The sequence below is a fragment of the Centroberyx gerrardi genome, chromosome 16 (genome assembly GCF_048128805.1).
Source record: "Centroberyx gerrardi isolate f3 chromosome 16, fCenGer3.hap1.cur.20231027, whole genome shotgun sequence".
In the NCBI taxonomy this organism is placed as follows: Eukaryota; Metazoa; Chordata; class Actinopteri; order Beryciformes; family Berycidae; genus Centroberyx; species Centroberyx gerrardi.
The window spans coordinates 6,784,059-6,799,929 of NC_136012.1; the positions used below are offsets into that span (position 1 = coordinate 6,784,059).

At 40.7% G+C, this 15,871-nt stretch overlaps 1 protein-coding gene across 1 annotated transcript; it reads left to right on the forward strand.

Annotated features, from left to right (window-relative positions):
* Positions 1-4,376: 4,376 nt before the first annotated feature.
* On the forward strand, positions 4,377-9,939 carry rab33a (RAB33A, member RAS oncogene family). The gene is made up of 4 exons (XM_071927195.1): positions 4,377-4,802; positions 8,496-8,636; positions 9,529-9,609; positions 9,715-9,939. Exons 1-4 carry the CDS (start codon positions 4,377-4,379, stop codon positions 9,937-9,939), a joined length of 873 nt encoding a protein of 290 aa, XP_071783296.1.
* The last annotated feature ends 5,932 nt before the right edge of the window (positions 9,940-15,871 follow it).

Below are 15,871 nucleotides of genomic sequence, written 5' to 3' on the forward strand. Positions count from 1 at the left end.
TTTTAAAAGTGTGGACTGATTTGGCTTCCCTAAGGCTTTGAGGAAGGTTATTCCAAACTCTAGGGGCCATGCTAGCGAAGGCATGATCACCTTTACTTTTTAGCCTTGACCTTGGGCCAGTCAAGAGTCCCTGCTCTGAGGACCTGAGGGTCCTTGCAGTGGTCTTGCAGTGACCATGCAATGCCTTCTACGTTAAAAGAAGAATTTAAATCAATCCTATATTTCACTGGGAGTCAATGGGGAAAGGCCAGCATAGACCTTTTTCACAGCAGCCATTTTGACGTGTCATAGCAGGGTAAACACAGGCGTAACTAATAACATTAATGATGGTTCCATTCCATTTAGGTGTTCCGGAGAAAGTTCCAGTTGAGTTGGAGAACATTTCATGACATGACCTTCATAGCAGTTTTAAATAACAATAACAACAATTTGCTAGATTCATTGGGCTTGAAGAAGAGATACAGTTGTGTGTCATCTGCATAGCGCTTATTACTGACTCAGATATTTATCAAAGTAGCCTCCCTGGTGGCTGCTTATATAGCCTATGTTTGAAACTGGTCATCAGATCCATACTGTATTTCACTGTGCCATCTTTGTATGAAATATATATCTAAAACACAGGTGTTTAGTATTCTATTTTCTGACCACAACCACATGGAAATATGAAATGTGGATCCAATGCACATCGCAGTTATACAATAATGTGTGTCTGTGTGTGTGTGTGTAAATACATGCTATATTTCAGTGTTAGTTTGCGTTCTTCTCCAGGATGTGAATGTCCCACTGAGGCAGACAGACAGGCCTTTGACTGAGGAAGTAGAAGGGAGCTTTGTCAGACACAAACGTTGGGATTGTTCAACACAGAGCGAGTGTGCATGTGTGTGTTTGTTGTGTGTGTGTGTGTGTGAGAGAGAGAGAGAGACAGAAAGAGATTATGTGTGTGTCTTTGAGATAGAGTGTATGTGTCTGTGTCTGAGGAAGAGACTGTTTGTGTCTGTGTGTGTAGGATTTGTTCAACACAGGGATTGTGTGTGTGTGTGTGTGTGTGTGTGTGTGTGTGGGCGCACGCGCGCGCGAGAGAGAGATGGTCTGAGAGTGGGAAAGAGAACAAGTGTGGTATATGAGCTTCTGTGTGCATGTTGATTTGGGTGTGTGTACACGTGCATACTTGTGTGTGTGTGTGTGTGTGTGTGTGTGTGTGTGTGTGTGTTAGGATTGTTCCCCAGAGAGCTGATCAAAATGGAAGCACAGCAGCTCACTCCTCCAGCAGCTCCTCGTACAGCCACATTTCACACGGTGAGTGACACAGATTCCTTTTCATTCTTGCATTTATTTTCTCATCTGCGGCCAATAAAACGCTGTACCTCCAAAACGTCAACTCTTCAAGAATTGAGAAAAAGCTGGTTGATTCCACATGGAATTTCTATTTTTCCATGTAATCTCCCCAAAAAATGAACTTACAGGAACGTGCACGCCCAAAAAGAATGTATTTCTGAACTCAAAGTGGTTGTATAGTATGTATACAACATTTTTCAAACACATTGCCAATGCAGATATTGCATGGACGCTGATTGTAAGCATGTCACGAATCTACCGATCATAGGGAGAAACAAGCTAATGGTGGGATGAGGAGAGAAGAGTAGAGAATGATAATACTGTCTAGTACAACCAATGGAATATTGCTTTTAATATCTGGAATTTATTGCACCATCTAAATTTTGTTTGACTTTTTGTTGCTTTCATAACCCATCATTATTCAAAAGGGATGTTAAAAGTTTTACAAATGTTAGAAATGCACATTTTTAACAGCCTCAAAATCTGTGTAAAACATGTTTAACTGTCACCTACTGTCAGTCCTTGAGTTCTGTAGTGATTAGGGAGTTCATCCTTCAACCAGAAGATCCAGATTCAAGTGTTCAAGCTGAACCTGACCTCTGACCTCTCTGTGGAGGAGGGCAAGAGCAAACAGAATGTCTCTAATATCACATTATTATTAGCAAAAGCTCAGACACTGAATATCAGGATGAGCAAAATGTCTTCATTCCAGTTAATCACAGTGTAAACAAAGCCAGTCATGTTGCAACAGGAGACGCCATAACAGGTTGGGCCTTTAATGAGTTAATCTAGATAGTGGGTGGGCATTCAAGGATGGAAATGTGTCGGTCAGTCCAGGTTCGGCCATTATTGTTTATTACTGTTTGATACTTTAAGCACTAAGTAACCTTTTGAAGTTTGAAGGGGATTCTGTGCTGCTGTTTGTCCTTTACTGCTTGTTACCTAATACCCAGCACTCCAGAAGCCAGGCATGTGTGTGTGTGTGTGTGTGTGTGTGTGTGTGTGTGTTGTTTTTTCATCATCCGGGCAGGCCAGCCGGTATTGATTTTGCCTCACAAGCAGCTTCTCATCAGCTGAGTCTGAAACAAAGAGGACTGGACAATGACAAATCTACATTCAAATATGTATTGTGGCTGTTCAATACTGTTGTTTTTAACCCAGTCTGAACACTGGAGCCTACCTGCGCCTTTTGGTGTGCTTTCACAGCAATAAACGGCCTGTATAAAAGACGGCTTTCACTAATTCAGCTACTAAGATGATAAATAGCGTTTAAATGTAAAAGTTGTTATTTATAAAATGAGCCACTGACAAAAAGAGATTCTTAGAGCTGACAAGCACCTATTTGGAGCCACCTATTGGATCCTATGGGTCCTATCAGCAGGCTTCATTTTCCTCTGCTGCTTTATAAGTGTCACTTCCACCAGAGAGGAATTCTTGACATTTTGTTGGAAATTGTGCAAAAAAACTCCCCATGTAATCCCAAATGAAAGGAAGACGGCTACTGGTTATAACTGTGACTATAAAAACTAGCATTAGGATGTGTCTTTTCCTCTGATTTGACAGAAGTATATGAAGGAATAACCTTTAATTGTTGCATAAGTATCATGTAATAATGTTGATTTGATTGGGAATTCCCTTTCTAGCTGTTAATCTTGGTATTGACTTTACCTTGGAACGAGTAACCAATCATGTGCCTGGAATCTGACTACATTACAATCCTATACATCACGGCCATGTTGGTTTATGGAATGTGATCATGTGATCAGCTGATCAGATCACATGACTAGTTAGTCAGCGTGAGAACCAAAAGCTGTCTCTCTCTCTCTCTCTCTCTCTCTCTCTCTCTCTCTCTCTCTCTCTCTCTCTCTCTCTCTCTCTCTCTCTCTCTCTCTCTCTCTCTATCTATCTCTGTCCCTGGCACAAACCCTCAAGAAAGGCCTCATTCTCATTATTTTAACTTCATAATGATTATTAGCCTACATATTTATTACTCAAAATAAAGAAAGAACAACAAAATAACAATTTTCCATCACAAAAAATAACCAGTTTAAGAACTTTTACTCACTATTATTTAATTATGCTATTTAGAGTTATCTAGCTTTTATCAGAATATTTGAAGTCGAAATATCTTATTGCACTGGCAGATGGCTTTGCTGGTTTCAAAATATGTCACCGTCACCTGTTTCAACTGATGCGTCAACTTGCACCTTTCATTTCCTTGGAAAAATGAACTATAGGCCTAGTATAATGAAACAAATGAACATACCATGGCCACCCCGAAATGTGTTTGTGTCCCAACCTGGCCACCCTCTCCAGTCTGCTCCACACGCCACTGTAAGACACCTAATGAAAAATAACTGTAGGCTAATATTCCTGTGAAATTCCTCTGAGTACTTATATAGTGGTTAATTTAGTGACCTTATAGTACTTTACAGTATTTTTATCCCCTATGGTATCAGGCTATAATATTCCTATAATATTCCTATAGGGAATAAGTAGTAGCCTAGTAGTAGTGCGGTCATAATGACCTTATCATACTTTGTTTTTTTTTATTTCCTATAGTATCACTATAATATTCCCATAATATTCCCTTAGGGACTTATGTGTCTGTGGTACTCAATAGTGAGTTTATAGTGATTTTATGGCATTTTTTGTCTTATTATGGTATCACTAGAAATATTATAGGGATTATTATAATACTTTATGGGATTTTTCATCTAGTATGGTATTAAAAATCAATAGGATATTATATATAGGCTAGTTTATGTTTTGCTGTGATATTTACATAGCATCCTAAATGCATCCTAAATGATAAAATGGTTATTGTTCTCTGTTCCAAATGCTTCTCCCTTTAAGGCCACAACCAGCTGCTGAGAAAGAGCATCGTTGCTATTGTTGCATCTCTGGTCTCCTCCTTCCTTCCTCCCTTCCTTCCCCTGTCCATCCCTCCCTCCCTCCACCCATCCATCCACCCCCTCTCCTCTCCTCTCCTCTCCTCTCCACACACGCACCCCGCCTTGCGCATCGCCTCCTCCGGCATAATGACCAACGATTCCCCGGAGGAGGAGACCCGAGCCCCGGGCGGAGGAGGAGGAGAAGGAGGAGGAGGAGGAGGAGGCGGAGGAGGAGGGAGAGGAGGAAACAACACAAGAAGAAACCGAGCGGACGACAATGTCACCATCCTGACATCCTCCATGGATTTAAGCCGAGCCGCGCGGAGCCGACCCAGCAGCAGCAGCCACGACGCCGCCCCGAGCCTCACGTCCTCCGTGGACCTGAGCGCCTCCTCCCTGGAGCTGAGCATCCAGACGCGGATCTTTAAGATCATCGTCATCGGGGACTCCAACGTGGGGAAGACCTGCCTCACCTTCCGCTTCACCGGCGGGAGCTTCCCCGACAAGACCGAGGCCACCATCGGCGTGGATTTCAGGGAGAAGGCGGTGGAGATCGAGGGGGAGACCATCAAGGTAAAAAAGCAACAGATCGAGAGGGGATGGATGTGGGGAAGTGTTTCCTCCCCTCCTCCTCCTCCTCCTCTCCTCCTCCTCCACTGGGCTTTTGTTGATCAGCCATCAGCTGCAGCCTGGGCTGTCAGTGAATCACCACAGGGCCTAATCATTCATTCTGCCTTTCATTTTATTGGTCCATATTGGAAAAATAGGCTACATTTCACATCTACTTCAAAATATCTTTAGATGAATGTTTTAAAAATATACACAATTGGACCAAAAAAATGTATTTGTAAGGTGACATTCAATCTATTTTGCATAGCCTATTCTTTCAGATATGTGTTGCCAACAATAGCCCATAGGAAACATTTTAGATGAATGTCATCTTTACATGAAAATACATTTTTGGGCCTTTTTTTTTAAATATATATATATATTTTGAAACGTCTCTGTAAACATATTCTGAAATGTAGGGCTATGTATTTTTGCAGTATGGATTTGATTATTGATACTATGTGTTTCCTTTGTGTATGTTTATCAAAGCTCATTTGGTTAGCTGTTAGGAACCATCAGAAACAGGTAGGCCTATTCCCAATGAAAAATCACTAACATTACTATAATATTCCTATAGGGACTTTTAGTATGTCTACTAAATCATGAGACCATATCATACTTAATGGTATGTATTATCTCCTATATGGCATCATAATGAATATTAATAGTGTAGCCTATAGGTTTGCTGTGATATTTGTATAGTATCCTTCTATTGTTATAGCATTACTATAGAAAATGTAATGAGCAGGGTTACAAGATTTGCTTAGAATTGCTAACAAATTCCTCTTATAAACTGTTAATAAACATCCATCCATTTAATTTACTTTTACTTTACATTTGTGAGGTGCTCCATGACTGGAATGTCAGTCACACAATTCTGTACACAGTTAAAAATAAGAATGTTAAAAATATAGGCCATAGTATTAGTAGTCAGGTAATTGTTATATTAAAAAGTAACAATTTCCAAGATCTTTAGTAGGAATATGAATTGGCAGATAGGACAAAATGGGCTATAGCGAAAGTATAAAAATAATGTTGGTCAAGATTTTATCATAATTTTCTATTTGCATTGAATCAAAGTGTTGCCTAGGACCTTTACAAACATCTCCATCTATTCATGTGATTGATCTGTGACTTGATATTAGGCTTTATATTGAGATTTCTTTCTCTAATATGTAATGTACATCTCTCTCTGCCCCCCCAAACACCACACACACACACACACACACACCCTCCTCAGTTGGCCTGGCATCTGCATGCGACCTACTACACCCAATACACACATACACATACATGTGCACACACTCCTTTACCCCCCTCTGTGTCTTAGTCAGCCAGTCTGTCTGCAACCTCTAGATGCTCCCTAACGATGACTCACACACACACACACACACACACACACACACACCCATACACACACCTACACACACCTACACACTGTCTACACTTATTAGGTCAGTGTGTCTGCACCATTCAAACGCCCCTTAAGACACACACCATGAACGTGGTATATCTCTCTCTCTCTCTCTCTCACTCTCACTCTCTCTCTCTCTCACACACACACACACACACACACACACACACACACACACACGCACAGACTATAAAAACATTATGCACTAACTAAGAGTTGTCTGTATAGATATACAATGAAGGCAACACACTAATTGTAATACTTTTCAAGATTATGTGAAATGTAGCCCAAATGTCTCATAATATAAGCAATGCTAGTTTTTCCATAGCTTTTCTTCTTAGACATCTGTCCACATATATTTCATTTGAATTGTTAATTATTAACCTTTGCTGTTCTGCCCCCAATTTTGAGCATTTAGGCCTGTATGAGAAGCAATGTTTAAGTTGTTATTCAGTTAAAATTATGGCATAAACCTATATTGTGGTATTGTTTTCCATTCTAACTTAAAGAGACATTTGTTTTATAGATGATTATATATTTAAGACAGGGACGTAAAGGAAGTAAAACTAAATATAGGAAGCTTTTTTATCATTGTTGTGAGACCTATTTTCATGCACGATCAATAGCGTGGCGTTTCCTCCACCTGCTGTCAGCCCATCCTGTGCCGCTCCAGTGTTCGACACAGAGAGAGCTTTGATGTTACGAGCGGCGTCCGTGTAGCGTTCAGCCTCGGATGCTAATTAGCTGCGCTCGTCCTTTCAGATGGTAATGGGAGGTAATTCACTGGTCCTTTACACTGGGCCTGGGCTGAGGGGGGGAGGTAGAAGATATTGACATATAGCAAGTGCAATAGGTCGTGTTCATTTCACGTATTTGTGTGAGCTCATGTTGTGCAGATGACATAGTTTAAGGGTTTACTCTGTGTGCAAAACGTTAGGAGCACAATGTGTATCTCACTTGAAATCAGTATCAGAACTAGTCTTGTTCAGTCTTGTTCTTGTGCAGTACAGAGGAGAAAAATAATGCTTTTCCTCTCCTCTGCCTCTTTGGTTAAATCTGAACAGTCACACACTGCATTTAAGGAGTTACCAAATGAAACTTTGTCAGACGTAATACATTTGTGTTCTATTTGTGCTCAATTTTTTTTATATATACTCAGTACTTCTGTGTTTTTATGGTAATGCAGGGTAAATTGGTGGTTTTTCAGAAAGGGCCTGTACATACAATATCACCCCCTTTTAACTCAGACCATTTAGTTTACTCTAAGTCCAGCTCTTGACATAGAATATGTAGTCCATCCCTCTGCTGAAGTATAGATTAAAAGGTAAAAGCGCTTTTCCTCCCCAGCCTATAGTTTGTTAAGTCCATCATGGGCTCACAAACATTGTTGCAAATCCCTCCTATACTTCATAACACTCATAAAGCTGTAGTCCCACGCTCTTATTCTCTGACTGGGAAAAACCGAAGTAGGACATGGACATTTTTTGTCAGCTCCTCTATCTCCCACTTGGCGTCGTGAAGTGCGCCCTGGGCTAAGTGGTGACACACTGTGAAAAAGCTTTGGCTGGGGGCTAAGGCTAACCCTGGGCTAAGGATGAACAGAGGGAGAAAAGCACTTAAGAGTTGCAGAGTAGTGCTGCTTGAGGCCTTGGTTAATGATTAAGCAGAGAAGCCCATAGTACTATAGGGCAGCGCTCTCCTGAGACCCTGTAAGACAAGGTCCTTGTAAGCCCTTGTAGGCCTAAACAATGCAGTGTTTCCATGCATCAGCCCTCCAAACAGAATGACCAAAGTGTAATACACCAATATCTTCCTTTGGCTGCATGATAGATGTCTGGGTACATGGTACATATTTACACTTACAATATATTGCCGTGCAGTGATCCTCAATGTAGCCAGTTTCATATTTATTGTAAGAATAATGTGCCATAATGCTCCATTGATCCGCACAAACTTACCAAACAACTTAGGTATATTTTTTCCTAACATAAGTCACCCCCATCCACATATAAAGGATGTAATATCTCTGACAGCTCCCTCTAGTACTGCCCAAGGTTTATGACCAGCCAGGATATACTATATATGTTATTGAGAACTACAAACTCAAAGGGAATACAGCTGTGTAAATTTGGGTGTCTTTCTCCTCTTTCTCAAGTCTGTCTCTGTCTGGAAGTCTGCTGACTGCTGCATTGCTCTCTCTCAAAGCACATAAAAACACACACTTATCTTGTCTATCACTACAGGTGCAGGTATGGGACACAGCAGGTCAGGAGCGTTTCCGTAAGTCCATGGTGGAACACTACTACCGCAACGTCCACGCCGTGGTCTTCGTGTACGATGTCACCAAGATGGCCTCCTTCCGCAACCTACAGACGTGGATACAGGTCGGTAACTGGGGTGAACCAGTGATGTTGCAAACACAAGCGTGGCTCTCTAGTCTCCATGTTAATGCTATGCTAACCCTAACCACTGCCTTGAGCAAGCCAGCAGAGACCTAACTGCTCCAGACGTGTTTCACTGTGGCCAACTCTGCACTCTGGCTGCTCTGATAAAATACATTATGCAAAGTGGGCTGTGTGGTTGTGTATGTAGGAGGGATAAGCAAAAACTGGAAACATCAAATTAAAGTTGTTAAAATACTGCTACTACCACTATGACGACTTCTACTACTACTACCACAACTACTACTACTATTTGTAATAATAATAATTACAATAACCAACCTATCATTATTATTATTAGTAGTAGTTGCAGCAGTAGTTGTGATATTGTAGTAGTGGCTATAGTAGTGGCTGTGGTAGTAGTATTAGTAGTAGCAGCAGTAGAAATAGTAGTGGTAGTGTTGGTGCTAGGAGTAGTAGTGCTAGTAATACTAGAAGTGGAGTGGTAGTAGTAGTAGTAATAGCAGTAGCAGTAGTAGTAGCAATACTAGTAGTAGTAGTAGTAGTAGCAGCAGTAGTAGTAGTAGTAGTAGTAGCAGCAGTAGTAGTAGTAGTAGTAGTAGTAGCAGTAGCAGTAGCAGTAGCAGTAGCAATAGTAGTGGCAGTAGTAGCAGTAGTAGTAGTAGTAGTTATAGCAGTAGCAGTAGCAGTAGTAGTAGTAGTAGTTATAGCAGTAGCAGTAGCAGTAGTAGTAGTAGTAGTAGTTATAGCTGTAGCAGTAGCAGTAGCAGTAGTAGTAGTAGTAGTAATAGCAGTAGCAGTAGCAGTAGCAGTAGTAGTAGTAATAGTAGTATGTGTTACATAGCTAATAAAGTCCCATTCTCTTGTGTTCCAGGAGTGTAACGGCCACCGGGTCTCAGCATCTGTACCTCGAGTCCTGGTGGGAAACAAGTGTGACCTGGTTGACCAAATACAGGTCAGTGCACTCATGTAAAGTCCACAACAGAATAGAATCCTATATTCATTTTTTTAAACTTTATTCAGAGCTGACAACCAAACTTTGAGGTGTCTTCGTCCCCAGGTGCCCTCCAACATGGCGCTGAAGTTCGCCGACGCCCACAACATGCTGCTGTTTGAGACGTCGGCCAAGGACCCGAGGGAGAGCCAGAACGTCGACTCCATCTTCATGTCCCTGGCCTGCCGCCTCAAGGCCCAGAAGTCCCTGCTCTACAGAGACGTGGAGAGAGAGGACGGCAGAGTGAGACTCACGCAAGAGACTGAAACAAAGAGCAATTGTCCTTGTTGAGGAAGAAGGAGGAGGGGGGAGGAAGAGAGGAAGGGAAGAGAGAAGAAGTAGCTGTACATGTTGAGGAAGAGGGGGAGGAGAGGGATGATGGGAGAGTGAGGCTAATGCGTGTCTAGAGAAACTGTCCTTGCTGAGGAGGGCAGGGAAGGGAGGAGGATGGGAGGGTGAGATTTACACAAGAGACTGACACCAAGAGCAATGGATTTTGAGGAGAGGATGCTAAAGCGAGTAAAAGGGACTGAAGCATCAATTTTAAGTCCTTGAGGATGAGGATGGGGAGGAGAGAGAGGAGAAAAGGAAGGAAGAGAAAAATGGGAGGGAGCAGAGACACATACAGTATATTATATAACAATGTCCTGGACAACACAGTGTTGCCTTGCACAGTATAGTCCAGGGATTCTTCCACTTATTCAACCACAGACCGAAACTGAGTAAATACACTCTCCTTCTGGGACCAGGGCATAATTAAACACACTAATACTAAGCATACTTATCATTTGGGGAGCCAAAGGAAACAGACCTATGACCTATTTTAAGGCCATAGCTTCAGAAACACAGTTTGTCTTTTGTCAATTATGACCAACTGTATTTTGTAATCATTCTCAAATCTTGCTATGTTATCCACATTGATTTTGTTGGCAATCCCCCCCCAAAAATCCAAAAATGTTCTTCTTCTTCTTAAAAATGGTATTCTTAAATGCTCTTCTGCCTTAAAAAGCTGCCTCTATCATGGTCTTAATGGATCAGTAGTATAATCAAAAGTGGTTTCAATTATTTGAACCACTTGAGATGTTCTTTATTTATGTAGCCAACCAGTCACGCAGACAGCCTCTTAAGTGGAAACATCAATCGTATAAGAAGATGAATGAAGCGCTCCTTTTTTTTGTGATCAACTACTATCATGCACATATGGGTCAATCCTCTAGGAATAGGAGTACTGGTCTAGCATCACTGTGAGAGTACTAATACATTGGGAAACTTTCTGAGGCAATGTACATAAATCAGCAAGATTGCCTGTAGGAAGGATGGGAATATGCATCTTAGACAAAGTCAATGTGGAGAACATAGAGATAAGAAACAAAAGCATCATGAAAAATGCTGGTGGTTAAACATTACCAACCTTCATAGGATACTCTTAGGATACTCTAATACACAGAAGTCCAGGTCAGAGTGAAGGAGCTACGGGAAGACCTGGAGGGCTTGGCTTCCTGAAAACGCAACATCTATAGGTTCGCAGACAGCATGTCAGATATTGATTTAGAATCAGTGTGATCCTCTTACCCTTATGCAGGAGAACTACTTAGAGAAAGGGCCGCCATGGCAAGTCTCCTCTTTCCCATCCAGTCCTGATGTAAACATATCCTCGCCATGCTTAACCTTCTAGCAGAAGTGGTTTATCCTGCTTTCCCTTTGTGTGTGGAGTCGAAAAACAAAGCCGATCTTACCCTGTTTGACTTCTCTCCCGGTCTCGTTAGACGTAACAATGCCATGTTCTGTAATGAATACAATATTTCTTGTTTTATTCCGGTCGTCCCGCCGTCGGAGAGACGCTGAGAAGAGCAAAGCGATCGGTGAATATCCGAGCTCAAGGCCTTTAGTCTGTCTTAGACGATTAGCTCTGAACATCAATATCACTGCCTCTGGTCTCAGAAAAGGGCAGGAGAGATGATGCAAACTGTGACCCCCTGTATAGATAATGGAGACATCTTTATCCTGCAGTACAGCCTGTGCCAGCATATATTAGTGGACTTTTTCACATGGTGTCTGTAGAAAAGTATGGGAGTTATGGATGATACAACTCTGCATAAAGACATATCCATTATTTATACAGACATCCTTTCCATAGAGATAGTTCCTAGTCAGAGTGTGGATGGAGGAACATACTATACGCCGGCTGCAGTACTAACCTAATGTTAGAGTTATGAGGCTTTTTTGCAACCAGGCCTTAATCTTATAGCCTGATGCTCTAACTTCAATGGCTCCCGATCAAAAAATGCCATTAGTCTATTTGGAAGCCATATCAAAAAAAACATCAGGAGAGCATTCAGGACCAATGTTCCCTCTATAAGCTGATAGTTTGATGACCTACATCTAATCATTTATCATATTGACCAAATACACTGTGCAAGTGCAAGTGAAATCCAGACGGTCGATGAGTTGTCTGAAAGTTTTGAGGAATATTCTTGATTCAGTATTCCTCCTTCAATGAAAAGTGTGCATAACACACCAGGAAGAAACCTTTCACAACTCTATTCAGTCTCACTGTAACCTGTGACTTGAAGGGAGGATTTTAACTTCCATAAATGCAAACCAGATTCATAGTTGGGCAAAAGAACAAAGGATGACATGAAAGTTAAAAGTCTACAACAGGCTACAACTATTTCTCTGTCTAAAACAACTACCTATGGATCTGGCTATCGCTAGGTTTGCGTAGCTCTTGGTTAATTGATAGCTCTAAGTGAGAAGACACTGTACCAGTCTAATGTAAGAACATGTCTCCGATAAGAAAGAATGTGCCTGCATTTCCTTCATAAACTTACCAGACCTGAATAAAATAACATTTGAAATGGTTTCAAATGATTGAAAAACATGGAAGCTGTGTTCGGTTTAAGCTAGCTTTGCTTTCAGTTTTATCACTTCTTACACTATACACCTGTATTAATTTACTCAATAACTCTGTAATGATCAGTAAAATGATCATGTATTACTTATTAAAGTTACAGACTTATTTCCAATCTGGTTCTGGAGTGTGAATACAGTGTAGATGGTAGCAACAGTAGTAGTATAAAACATTTTTCACTGGCAAGAGGAAAGTTACATTTGAAGCATCAAATCAAGTTTCTTATTCAAACATGTGAAATAATCTCAAATGCATATTTTACCCAGTACAGATGTACAGTATGTATGCCTGCCTACTGTCTCTCCCTGTACATAAAGTTTACATTTGGTTTTGCTCTTTTTGGCTTTTTCATTTGCAGTGATCCTTTTTAATAACCCATGTTTGCTCTTAAAGGGATACCTTGACACTTTGAATTTTAGTCTGGTATTTTTCTTCACCTGTCATAGTCAAGTCATATTGTTAGGAAAAGTTTCTGTATTGGCAATTCAGATAACCGAAACACAGCTAACATCCTCAAATCAACTGCTATTGTCACAAGCTAGCTTGTTAGCATTGTTATTGCCTCATATTAGCATCTCATTGAAATGAATGTGGCCCCTTGCAGCTATTGCGCCATGGGTTTTAAGGTTTCAAGACATTTAAAAGGTTATTTCGCTAATAATAATTATAATAATAGGACTTGAACTACTACGTTCTACCTACTCACTACACCCTTTTTCTTAATCAAGAAAAACAGATTAAAAGCCAAAATGCCAAGCTATCCCTTTAACAAAAGCCTTAAAGTCGAGATGAAACGGCATTTCGAGAGTATCTAACTTCCGTATCGTGACGTATTTCCGAGTGAAACAGGAAAGACAGGCGGGACATAACGTTGGGAGGAATTTGATTTGAACGTTGAAAAGTGGGTGTGTCATAACACCCAAAGACACACCGAAGTACCATGCTGTTGCTAGCTAGCTAACTAATGAATCTTAGCCTCTTAGCTCTGTGCGCTAAAAGTTGAAGATTGATTGATGGGTGGATGTCATGATATTATTGGTTGAAATTAGTTACGGGCATGCTTACGTAAGCACACGGCATATTTTGTTTTACAGGAAGAAAACATGATTGAATTTTGATATAAGAATACAATGAAATTGATTTTTGGTATTTGTTTTGGCATATATTGTTAAATAGGTGCACAGTATGACCGGGGATGTGATCTAAAAGGGTTAAAAAGGCATTTTTCATTTCATCTCGTCTTTAAGGGTGGTGTTTTTTTTTTATGATGATGCAGTCATAATGTTATCATAATTATTGTTAAATCTGAGAAGACAATGTTCTTTTTTTTCCTTTTTTTTTTGCTGTCAGTTTACTATTGTTTTGAATTCTATCAGATTGCCTTCTACTGTATGTTTCATATGTAACGTTGTTGTTGTCACAATCTCACAAAGGGACTTCTGATAAAGATGTTGAACAAGCTTTGCTCAACTCAGAGCCTCATTCTCTATGGACATAGCTCAGTATTATCTACTTATCTGACCTGACCAAGGCATTTAGACAGTTAAGTGTTAGATCTGATTCCCTCCCACACACAGGCACCTCTTATTTCATGTCTGTTATTTCCATTCTCTCTCTTTTTCTCTCTATCTTTCTCTCTCGTTTCTCTTTAACTCCATCGTATTTCCCTCTTCATCTGTTAGCCTCTGTTTCTATCGCTCTGTCTGTCCACCCTCTCTCCCTATTACCCTCTTTATCTCTCTCTAGTTTTCTCTTTAGGTCTTTGTACGTGTGTCTCTTATCTCTCAGTGTCTGTCCCTTATTTTTTTCAATCAAGCTTTCTATTTCTTTCTCCATCTCTGCGCCTGTCTGTCTCTCTGTCTCTCTATCTTTCCCTTTCTCCCTCCAAACATGTGGCTTGTGGCTTGTCTTTGGCTATAAAATTAAACTCTCAACCAGATCATGTGTCCATTAATGGATGTAGCAGATGAGTGCGCTGAATGCAGAGAATCCGAGAAGAGAAGATCAGAGGGGTAAAACCGAAGAAGAGTGGAACGGCCTCATATTTGACTAAATCCTCTTGCCTTGATACTGAATCTGCAGGTCTGCATTGATTCCAGACATTGGATAGTGAAGAGAGAAGAACATAAAATGTGTCAGTGACTCAATCTGACTGTGTAGGACAGAGAGATTAACTATAAATTGAAAGGAGATGGGAAAAATGCACATAAATGCCATTTTGACACATTTGAAGTTAATTCTAAAGGATCTAAAATGGTAAAAATAAGTGTCTTGCAATGTAGGTAATACAACTATTGGTATGTCCCATTGCTATGAAAAGTCCATTGCTATGAAAAGTCATCCATGGCAGGTCACGCTGTAACAACAAGGGTTAATTATTTAATAATTGTGCTGAGACTCCCTTAAATGAGGAATTTTAAATGAGTAACAGACATCCAAAATGTGTTTGAAGACGTGTTAAAGTTTTGGGACATGGGTATGAATTCAGTGATGTTGAGATTTTCCAGAAAGGCTGGACCGTGTTAGTCACCCTGTGAGACCATATGTGCGCTCTTCACTATACTATACTCCTGTCAGGAATAAAGGCACGCTGTTTTTCTGTGGAGAAACATTTCTCAGTGTTGAAGATTTCAGCAAGAGGCAGACTTCTGATTGAAAACAGACCACCAATGACGCATTACCAAAAAAAAGAGAGTTTAGTAAAAAGTGTAGGGGGGTTTGAGTAGAGATCAAAATGTAACTTCAGTCCCAGATCGCTTTATTCCAACAAAACAGAGTTGTCAGTCCTGACCAAGAGACTGGGATACCACACACAAGAGACAGTGGGGTCATAACAAGCCATTAATCAATTCATCCAGTCTTCAATCTGATGGTGAAATCCTCCTGGGCTATCCTGAGTACCATTTAAATAACAGTCCCAGGTCCAGTACATGGGTATTCTTCAATCACCCATAATTCCTGTTCTCACTATATGGCTCAGTTCCTACTTTCTGCACCAGCTCCAGTTAGTCCCTCACCTAGAGAAAATGGTTGCTGTCCTAGGTGCTGAAGCCCAAGTGGGGAGCTTTGGTATGGGGGTGGGGTGGGGTAGGGTGGGGGTCGAAGAAAGATCATAGCTATTGCCAAAAGAACAGAGTGATCAGTCAAAGACAATATCAAAATAGTCAAAATGCAATATATCTGTAAGTATTTGCCTAGAGAAAACCAATTGAATTGCTTTCATTGGTATGGTTATAAAAAAAAATTGTGCAATGGAAGAAGATTCAGAGAGCTTCAGAGAGGACTGAGATTGATGTGGCCAGAAGACTTCTG

What these genes read in the sequence shown, in the direction of transcription:
- rab33a (XM_071927195.1), top strand. Translation starts at nt 4,377, where the DNA reads ATGACCAACGATTCCCCGGAGGAGGAGACCCGAGCCCCGGGCGGAGGA. An exon ending in TCGAGGGGGAGACCATCAAG is followed by an intron (nt 4,803 to 8,495) that starts GTAAAAAAGCAA and finishes CTATCACTACAG; the next exon opens with GTGCAGGTATGGGACACAGC. An exon ending in ACCTGGTTGACCAAATACAG is followed by an intron (nt 9,610 to 9,714) that starts GTCAGTGCACTC and finishes CTTCGTCCCCAG; the next exon opens with GTGCCCTCCAACATGGCGCT.